Source organism: Humulus lupulus, chromosome 7, assembly GCF_963169125.1.
Source record: "Humulus lupulus chromosome 7, drHumLupu1.1, whole genome shotgun sequence".
NCBI classification, from domain to species: Eukaryota; Viridiplantae; Streptophyta; class Magnoliopsida; order Rosales; family Cannabaceae; genus Humulus; species Humulus lupulus.
In genome coordinates this window covers 78,576,897-78,588,141 of record NC_084799.1, presented here as the reverse complement: position 1 = coordinate 78,588,141, position 11,245 = coordinate 78,576,897, and the positions used below count along the sequence as shown (strand labels likewise).

Here is an 11,245-nt window from a genome sequence, read left to right as displayed (position 1 = left end):
AATTTTAGGTTGTAATAGAATTTTATTATTAAATTATAATTAGAGTTTTTTTTGTGTGTGGGTGACTAGATGCCATCTCCAAGATCAAGAATGAGTCCTGCCATTGTCTCTGATACCAAGATTAATACCATCTTTGTCCCCGAGACCTAAACTTAGCACGAGGACTGAGTCTTGCTGCTTTCCCAAGACCCAGGCCTTGCCATGTCGCAATCCCCAAGACTAGATGTTGTGCATCTTTGTTTCCAAATGTGTAACCTAGGCGACTAGTTGTTGCGCAACTTAGAAGAAGAAAAAAGTGGAAGGTGAATCTTCAATTTATATTTTATTTTTCAAGGAAAAAAAAGTTTAGGTTTTGATAGACTAAAAGATTATATTTTATTAATTAAAAAAATTATTTAGTTTTATTTATTTTTATTAAATATATCTTTATTTTAGTTTTTGTTTAAATTTTTATTTTTTGAATTAAGTTTTAAATGGTTTATTTGTTGATGATATTAAAATATGAAATAAAATGCATTAATTTAATAAATTGAGGATATTTTGGTCTTGTTTAGAAAAAATGTGACCAAACTTGAATTTAGAGAACAATTTTTAACAAAATTACAAAACACAAGGTCATTTCTGAATTTTATCAAACAAAAGTTTCTTCCTAAAATTTTGATTAAACACAGGGAAACAAATTTGTTTTATTCATTTTATTAATTTAAGAGTTTATATATATATTTTAATTCTTATTAATTTATTTTTATTTTGTATTTATTGTGATAAATTTTAATATCAAAATATATGAAAAATAAGAAGAATAGGACCAATTTGCCAAATTGTACAAAAGATGAGGACCAAACAATCATTAATACTATTTGTATTTTATAAATTTTAAAAGCAGTTTTTATCAAAGTTAATTTTAGGAAGGTGTCAGCATCAAAACTACAAAATTTCGAATCAAATTGCAATAAATGAATAAATAAATATGGACCAACTTACTATCATACATAAAGAAATAAGAACAAACGTATAAATAAATTTAAAATTATCTCATGATTTATATTATAAATAGTAATAAAATTATTGCTTTTTTGTTTTTATTATTAATTCTCAATAAGTAAAAAAATTCCTTATTGTATTTTTTTCAAACAATTTATTTAGTACTTTTATAAAATTATTTTTACATTGCTATTAAGTAGATGATTAATTAATCAATCGTATATTATTAGAAATGGTGTTATTGTTTTTAATAATATACTTAATTTTTTATTAATACTTTCAAGATAAGTAATAAATAATACGGACTAAATAAAAATAGAAATTTTGTTGGAAGGACATCCTAAATTTAAGAATATATGGTAAAATGATAAAAATATAGCTATTTTTTTATTATTTTTTAAAGTAGGTAATTATTTGGTATCTTGTATTTTTGAAAAGTATTATTTTAGTACCTTTTGTTTTCAATAATACTCGTATGATACCTTGTATTTTAAAATTGTTTATACTTGGTACCTTAAATTTAAATTTAATTAATAAAATTTTACCAATTTAATCAAACTGTTGTCAATTATGTAAGTTCCAAATTTCAATTTAATTACTTAATTACATATAACTGATGACAGTTTTATCATATTGACAAAATTTTATCTATCAAATCTGAATTTAGAATATTAAATATGTATAATTTTAAAATATAATATATTATATGAACATTATTAAAAACAGAAAGTAATAAAATGATGATTTACAAAATCAGGTAAATTCCCTATTTTTTATTATAGGTTATAACAATTTTACGGTTAAGAATCCATTATTATTATTATTATTATTATTATTTTTATTATACCAAACTTGAGTATTTTTTAACACTCTCTTCAAAAGTTATAAAAACCCATAGCATAGAAATCTCTAAAGAGAGTGCAGAGTGACTCCGTCCTAATCATATCCATGGCTTCCTCTTCTCTTCTTTCTTCTCATTCTCATTCTCATCAGTCCCTCGTTCTCACTCTGTTAGCATTGTTCTTGCTCCTCCTCTCAGCGGTGAGCCCAGTGGTGTCGCAGTGCAAGAACAGGCCCGTAATCTTCAACTTCGGCGACTCGAACTCGGACACGGGTGGACTCGTCGCCGGACTCGGCTTCACCGTCAGCCTCCCCAATGGCCGGGTCTTTTTTAACAGATCAACCGGTCGCTTGTCCGATGGACGGCTCATCATTGATTTCCTCTGTAAGCTCCTCCGCCATTTTTCATTTATTTTTCTTTTTTAAAATAATTTAATTAAATTAAAAAGTGAAGATTATATTTCCCGGAACGACATGATCTATGATTCTATACTTTATTATGTGTCTGTCGGCAGCACATCACATTTGAGTTTGACGGTGGTTTTATTTATTTATTTTTTATTTACTTACTCGGTCAAAACGACAGCGTTTGAGATGGGTTCGGACAAATGTGAATCTTGTTCTCCTATTTCGGAAGCTGTCTGAGTAGAAGTTGATTGAGTCAAATAAAGTGGGTCCCATCATTGATATGTTCTATTCATCTTTCCCTAGATTCAACCCATTTCCCGTAGTTATTATTATCCATTATTATCAATGTACTTTCTCTCTCTATTTACATTTTTGCCCTTAGTTGAAACTTCAAAATGTAGTTAATTATATAATTTTTTTGAAGCAGATTGTTTTTTGGATTAGATTTATTTAATCAAAATAATATTTTGTTTTATAAAATTTACCAAAATTAATATTTCACTTTATCTTAGTCAACTATTTTAAAAGGCAATTTTACTTTATTTTATTATAATTGGTGGGCATGTTTACTTTATTTTATTACAATGAATAAACTTCCAATGCTATACTCGTGGGGTGGCAATTCGTGTTATCGTGTTATAATCGTGTCGACACGATTATGACATGACACGATTAGAATAAATCTGTACACGACACGATTATTATTTGTGTCAGAAATCCAAACTCGTACACGACACGATTATCTTAGCAGGTCACACGACACGACACAATAACACGTTTAATAAATTTGTCATTTGACACAAATCTAAAACTGACACGATTAATAAACAATTAAATGTGTAATGACACGACACAAAATTGACACGATTAACATAATATAAATAAATTAAATGTTTATATCATCTTAAACGTGTCTTAAGCGTGTCATTTTCGGGTTAAGCGTGTTGACCCGAAAATGACACGTTTAATAAACGTGTTAAACATGTCGACACGATTATGACACGAAAATTAAATGTGTCACCCAAACTTATTTATTTCGTGTTGTTTTCGAGTCGTGTCATCGTGTTGTATCGAAAATTGCCAGCCCTACTCGTGTAGAAGAGAACCCAACAAATGAAATCTACCCTGATGTGTTAGTACAGTTATTTTTATTCAAAATAATTATAGAAAAATAAAGATTTGATTTGATCTGTTTTAGTGCAACTGGTTGTCTGCCTTGTGAGATGTCTTGTCTCAATATACATGTTTTTTCTTTCAGAATGTTTTAACAATGTGCCTTGGGGATCCAAGGTTGATTTATGTTAGGTATGTTATTATATCTAAAAATTTGTGTCATTTTTAATCCTTATGCAGGCCAAAGTTTGAAGACAAGTTTTTTGATTCCATATTTAGACTCATTGGCATGGAGCAGGTTCACAAATGGTGCCAGTTTTGCAATTGTGGGGTCCTCAACCCTCCCTAAATATGTACCCTTCTCTTTGAATATTCAGGTCATGCAGTTCACTCGTTTCAAAGCTAGGACTCTTGAACTTATTGCAGCAGGTTTGTTTGGTATATGATGAGTTTGAATGGTTTAAATTTTGTATAATTAATGTATAAACTTAATATGTGTTGATAATAAATTGTGATTTAGGTTCAAATCCTTATTTGATCACCGATGAAGGATTTAAGAAGGCTCTTTACATCATCGATATTGGGCAAAATGACATTGCTGACTCTTTTGCTAAAAATATGTCGTATGTTGAAGTTGTAAATATGATTCCATCCATAACTAGAGAAATACAGAATGCAATTAAGGTGAGAAAAGAAATTGCTCAATATTTCACAAATTCTTGAATATGCATTAACACTTAGTTTACTCAATATATAATCGTTTTGTTATTATATATGCACATAAGATTTCATTGTGCATCAAATGCAGACTCTATACGATCAAGGGGGCAGGAACTTTTGGGTACATAACACAGGGCCATTAGGTTGTCTCCCTCAGAAACTTTCATTAGTTAAGAATCAGAAGTTAGACCAACATGGATGCATTTCGAGTTATAATGATGCAGCGAAGATGTTCAACGAAGAACTGCGTCGATTATGTCAAAAGATGAGAATTGAAATGAGAGGTGCCGCCATTGTGTATGTAGATATCTACTCCATCAAGTATGATCTTATTGCCAACTCTACCAAATATGGTAAGCCTTGTACTACTAACTCCAAATCAAATATGTCAAAATCCCATGTTACTGATATCTTAGATTTTGCTTGTCTCTCATTTTACCAAGTGGAAGGAACTAAAAGCTAACTGATTGCTTGAGTGGACAATATGAATTTTGCAGGCTTCTCAAGCCCTCTAATGGCATGTTGTGGTGCGGGAGGTCCTCCTTACAATTACAATATGAGAGTGATGTGTGGTCAAGCTGGCTCTCAAGTGTGTGACGAAGGAACACGGCGCATAAGCTGGGACGGAGTTCATTACTCAGAGGCTGCGAATTCCATTGTTGCATCCAAAGTTCTTTCCACGGCTTATTCAACACCTCGGCTCAAATTTGATTTCTTTTGTAGCAGTTGATTCTTCATGGTAATGAGACACATTTTGTATTGTACTTGCCAAGAGAACTAAGAGTAGAAAATTTGGGTTTAGAAAAAAAAATATTAATAAAATTTTTTAATTTACAATAAAATATATTGCAAAAATATGTTATTATTATTGTTTAGATTTTATTTATCAATTATATATATATATATTTTTTAAAATATAATATATTTTTCTTATTTGTTTTCTTTAAACATAAGATTTTTTAAATGTTTTTTTAATAAATAATTATGATTTTTTTTAATGAATTTTGAAATTATCTTCTATTTTAGAAATTTTAAGATGAATGCAAAAATAAGTATACAAATTTGTGCTACGAAAATCTTAGGGCTTGTTTGACATTGTTTTTTTTTTCAAAGTTGTATTCTCAGAAATAAGAACAGAATACAGTTTTTGTAGTTTTCAAAAAATAAGAGGTGTTTGGTTAATGTTTTTAAAAAACTATTTTTTAGTTTTATTTTTTTTAAATATTAAATAAAAAATTAACAAATATATTTACAAAGAGAATTTTTTTTTTAAAGTTTGTAATAAATAATGAGATAAAATAATTTGAAAGAAAAAATGATGAAAAATAAGGAGTGAGAAAGTCAAGAGAGAAAATTTGAAAAAATAGAAATTGAGAAGAGAGAAATTGATTCAAGAAAAAATGAGAGAGAATGTGATGAGAAAGAAAGTGAAGAAAGAGAAGTGAGTAGAGAAAAAGTGATGAGAGAGGAAATGACGAGAGAGAAAATGATGATATATTAAGTGATGAGAGAGAAAGTGAGGATACAGTAAATGATGAAAGAGAAAATGATGACATAACAAGTGATGCAAGAGAAAATAAGGAGATAGAAAATGAAAAGATAGAAAGTGAGAAGATAAAAAATTTTTACTTCTTCATCAGAAGTTATAGATGTTCATATCTATGATTAACACTCCCACTCAATTATACTACCGAGTTCCCAAGAGTAAGCAGGTAACGAACAAGTCAAATAACTCAAATAATACAATCAGTTAGAATTCTAACTACTCATAATTGATATTGAAATTACATATGGTCAACTATATGATATGACTAGAATAGATAATAACTGTATGTTTACTTTTCCTATCTACTGTTAATATCGGTCCAGTCGAATGTAACAAATACATATGATCTTATCTACTTTGCTAATGTTCTGGAAAGAATATAACATTACAATGTGTAAGTAGATCATATCGTAGATTGACAAGTCAGTGTAAATCCTGTGTACTGACTAATCTCAGGACTAACTTATTCCTGAACATATAATCATATTGTATTCTACTGTGATTACGTCACTATAAATATGACTAACTATATGCTCGGGATTTAATAAAAGTTTATATTAAACAAATAATCATGAAAACAAAACATATGAGCAAAGTGATTGATCAAGTCAAAAATGATTTCTATTCTTTTATTGATAATAAAATGAGATTACAAAAAAATTGAGTTTTAATTAGAGCATAAAACTCCAACAATCTCTTCCCCTCAAAATTTGTTGTCAAGATCAATCCTCAAACTAATATATTATCTATAATACCTATAACTAAATAATTTTTGTTTGCTCATTGACACACTTTTAAACTGCAAAATTAATGTATATATATACATGATAATATCTCACTTATCTCACTCTTCTCTTTCCATTCTCTACACTTCAATTTTCTTTTGTCTTTTTCTCGTCAGAAATTTTAGTTCATTTATATTTTTTGTATGCTAATAATAATAATAATAATAATTATACATTAATTTATTTTACTTATAAATATTTAAAATGAATATAATTATTAATATTAAATAAATATTTATGCTTACATAAATTATTATATATTTTAAAAAATATAATTTTCTTTATTAGTACTTACAATTTTTTTTAAATATATGATACTTTTTTAATGCAATCTAACATTTTTGTATATATTAGTTACAAAAATAAAATTGTATCTTTTAGTTACAAACTTAATTTTATATATTTTTGTTACAAATATGTTAACTAATAAATTCACAACTTACTTTTATAAATATTAATCACAAATGTAAAAAATTTTGTTATAAAATTAGTTCAGTACACCTTTGTTACAAAAAAAAAAAAAAAATAACAAATAATTATTCTGTAAATGTTGTTTACAAAATGTAAAGCTTGTTTACAAATTTGTAAAACTTGGTTACATATTTGTATATGTTGTTTACAAAAATATTTTTGTGTACGAATCTCTAACACATGTTTACCAATCTGTAACAACTGTTAACAAAAAAAATTGTATTTTACTGCCACTCCATATTTACACTTTTACCCCTCCGTATTTTTTATAAAAATTTTGTATTTTTGTAGGCTAATGTATTTTTCATATATTTTTTTTAATGTTAATGTATTTTATGAATTTTCCTTTTTTGAAAGCTTGAGACCATCTCCAATGCAAGATGCAAAAAATAGTGTTAAAGTTAGCACAAAAAGTTAATAAATGACATATTTGACATAATTTTTATAATTATGCTCCAATACACATAGATGTAAAAGTTATCTAAAAATGAAAACTCAAATAATGATCATTTAATATTTATTGAAAATAAATTTTTTTTTTTTTAATTTTTTTATGCCAATAATAAACAAGATACCAAAATAATAATTAATGACAAAAAAGTAAATAAAAAGATTATTTATTGATGATCCTAAATTTGGATCATGCTATATTTTGATTCAAATTTGGATAAACTTTTAGCATGTGCCAAATTTAGCACCGCTTTTAGCACATCGTTGGATAAGTTTTTCTTTGAAATGTGATATACTATTGGGAATATGGCTTAGCACATAATTTTAATTTTGTTATTCAAATAAATCAAACTCAAGATAACTAAGTTCACAATGAAAGAATAACATAAATGAAATCAACAGATAAAGTAGACATTTGGAGAGAAACACTTAGTTACATAAAATCATAAAGACTATGATTTTATGTGAGTTAATGGAGATGATAAAAGGCTTGACACAAATTGAATTTGTTCTCCAAAAATCTATATTCCTAGCCTCCTCTTAGAGATTTCTTTAAGCTACTACAAGTTGGAATGAGATTGGGATTTACAAGCTTTAATCTTCAAACAAATCAAGCTTTCTTGATGAAGATCTTGGAGAAAATTAGTAAACTTTGTGAGATAGAGAGAGAGAGAGTGTGTGTAATGACCCAACTAATTCTAAGACACTGGACCATTAAAACTACTAGATTTAGCTACTATTTTTTAGAAAACATACATAAGAAATATTCACAACTTTATTAAAGATTCCAAAGTAAATATTGAAATACATAAATGAGCGGTATGGGATCCCATTGTTTTAAAACACAACTTTAAACTAAAGGAAATTGTTTACAAAGCGAAATGCAGAAAATACATAAAAACATAATTTAAAGAGACTAAAAATAACGTTGTCCTTGAATCGTCACGTAGTCCATCGAATCCCTTCATCCTTAATACACAAACCAAGCTACCAAGAATCCTTTCGCCGCCATAACTATTTTCCTGCATACATAAAAAAAATATAGGAATGAGCCTAATGCCCAACAAGGAAAATCTACTAGCACATACAACATAAAACATAACATAAGACTACAAAACATGACTATAAAACATGTATTATAAAGGCCATCATACTTCTTGGGGCTTGCTAGCTAGGCAATCATATGCCCATAAATTTACGGGGCTTAGTTATCTAAACAAAGTCATATAAATTTATGAGGCTCGTTATCTAAACAATCATATGCCCAAGGAATATATTATTGGGACTTGTTATCTAAACATGTTATATGTTTGTTATATAAACAAATTATGTGATTGTTGTTTAAGCAATTTATATGCTAAAAACTAAAACATATCATACATAAATCATTGCATATATCAAAACATAAAAGCATACAAAATCTATCCTATTTTCCTTACCAATACCGGGATTTATGAGAACAAGGACGGGGTTTGGAACACTCCTAAAACCAACAATAAGATCGTGAGTATTTCTAAAGAAAAGAGATGATAAAGAAGAGAACTAAACCACCAAGAAGAAGCTTACCGAAAAGAAACCTTAGGTTCAAAGAACTTAAATACCTAACTAAGAATTGAAAACATCGAGTTAGGATTTGAATAAAGAAAACTAAAGGAAACCATACAGAAATGAACTTAAGATTAGGAATACCTTTGAATGTACTAGAACTGAACGACACCTTGATATTGAAAACACACTATTTATCTCACTTCCCAAGTGTTTATAAAGCTTAAGATGATAAAGATTTTATCCCAACCTAAGTGTTTATCACTCTATAGTAACCCTAGCAGCTTGAAGGCTCTGAACACAGCTTGAAGAATGAGAGAAATGGCTGGGTACTAGGTTCTATTTATAGAGTTCAAGGTGTGAAAATATATTCTTTTAGCTTGAATAAAATAATAACTATTAATTGAAAAATATTTGAATATTTGTTCAACAGGTGCTTAAGACTCGGTCAAAAACGTTCAGAGGCAAGTCAAGAGGTTAAGACTATTTTTAAAATTGAAAAACCGAACTTTCAAAAATACATTGGTGGGGTCGATATATCTCCCCCTATAGGTGATATATCGCCTCTCCCAGTATTCTCAAGGTTGGTTCGATCGTTCGTGCAAAGTCGACGTGTTTTTCGTATCTTTCGTAGGCGATATATCGACCCCTATGCTGCGATATATCGGCATACGTGAATATATTAAAGACGTAATTACACTTTTTCAGCATAATTTGAATTGATTAATCAGGTTTGACTGAGTAATACGTGATTCCAGCAAGTTCTGGAAGGGTCTAGAGCTTATAGAAACTTCTATTTTTGAATTATCCACTTAAAATGCTTAAATCCTCAAATAAACAAGATTGTGACAAGTGTCATGCTCTTAATGGTCTTGGAAGATTCTAGAGTTTATAGAACTTTCTTTCATTTAAACTATAATTAAATCATTAAATAAACATACACACGACAAGTGTCATGATCTTATTAATTCTATCTAAACCTTATAGTATAATAAGTGACATCTTTATAATCAGCTATATTAATTAAACCTTATGTTATAATTAATATTCTTAAACTATAGGTTAAACTTATAAAAATCTATAAGTATTGCTACGAATGTTCAACTAAGTCCTGGTTTGAACCAAAAACCACAGTAACTATCATACTATAACTACTGCTAGCTACTACTACTACTATTACTACCATCTAACTAGCTAAGTAAAGTTCTGGGACTCTACAGAGAGAGAGAGAGAGAGAGTGGAGAGTGATCAATCCTCCAAAGTCTCAAATGAAGCCCTTAAATAGTATATGAACCGTCATTAGTGTTAACCAATGAGATTAGAGCATTTTAAAATAAGTTTTGGAGTCAATCCTATATTCACCCTTAGTAATTATTCCATTCAATTCACATAAATAACTATGTGTATCAAATCTAGCAAGTTAGTTTCTCTTTCAACACTAGGATAAGGTTTCTTAATCATTTTACATTTAGCACATAGTTCAAATTTATCATGCTCAACATCATTGCATACAATTAAATCACATTTAATAACTTTTTTAATTGTACTATAACTTATATGAGCAAGTCTATTATGTCACAAAGTAATAAAATCAAGGCCAAACATATAACATGAAGAAGTAGATGTAGATGCATTATTATCAAAATTTGAGTCTTGAGTACACAACTTAATCATGCCATCACACACATACCCTTTTCCCACAAAGTAATTTCCCTTGAACAAAATTAGCTTGCCAGACTCAAACATTGCTTTGATGCCCTGTTTGCTTAACATGTTTCCACTTACAAGATTTCTACTCATGTCCAGAACATACAACACATTTGTAAGAAGAATTTTCTTTTTGGCTGTGAAGTGGAGATCAACATTTCTCTTGCCCATCACCTTGGATCTATGCTCATTACCCATTTGGATTTCATGGCCACCCTTGGTTTCTTCAAATGTCTTGAATACTCCTCTATCATAAGTTACATGAATGGTGGCACAAGTGTCATACCAACATCCTTGCACTTTTCCTTGGATAGCATTCACCTCACTCAAGGTTGCAACCAACTCATCTTCGGTTGTGCTGACCTCAAATCCAATGTTGGTAGATTTTCAAAATTTGCATTCCCTAGCCAAGTAACCATTCTTGCCAGTAACAAAACAAGAGCTTTCACACCCTTGAATTGCCCTTCATTCTTCTTTGAGGCTAGGTAATTATCCTTCCTTAATTGGGGGCTTCTTATGAGATTTCCTGTTTGATTGAGAGGTTTTCTCTATGGCATTTTCCTTGGATGTCCCTCCATTAGAATCTTCCATACACTTGTCTCTAGAACGAGACCCTTCTTTAATCCTTAGGTGCTTGGGGATTTCTTCCAAAAATATCTCCTCATTCTTATGGAGA

The 11,245-nt window shown here is 29.1% G+C and overlaps 1 protein-coding gene across 1 annotated transcript; it reads left to right on the top strand.

The window, feature by feature from the left end:
• Positions 1-1,863: 1,863 nt before the first annotated feature.
• LOC133789740 (GDSL esterase/lipase At1g09390) lies at positions 1,864-4,909 on the top strand. Its single transcript, XM_062227499.1, has 5 exons — positions 1,864-2,209; positions 3,586-3,774; positions 3,866-4,029; positions 4,154-4,418; positions 4,563-4,909. Exons 1-5 carry the CDS (start codon positions 1,933-1,935, stop codon positions 4,793-4,795), a joined length of 1,128 nt encoding a protein of 375 aa, XP_062083483.1. The 5' UTR covers positions 1,864-1,932; the 3' UTR covers positions 4,796-4,909.
• The last annotated feature ends 6,336 nt before the right edge of the window (positions 4,910-11,245 follow it).

Excerpts from the sequence above, each read along its gene's own strand:
- LOC133789740 (XM_062227499.1), top strand. The coding sequence starts at position 1,933 with ATGGCTTCCTCTTCTCTTCTTTCTTCTCATTCTCATTCTCATCAGTCC. Across the intron at positions 2,210-3,585 it reads GCTCATCATTGATTTCCTCT|GCCAAAGTTTGAAGACAAGT; the intron begins GTAAGCTCCTCC and ends ATCCTTATGCAG. Across the intron at positions 4,419-4,562 it reads TGCCAACTCTACCAAATATG|GCTTCTCAAGCCCTCTAATG; the intron begins GTAAGCCTTGTA and ends TGAATTTTGCAG.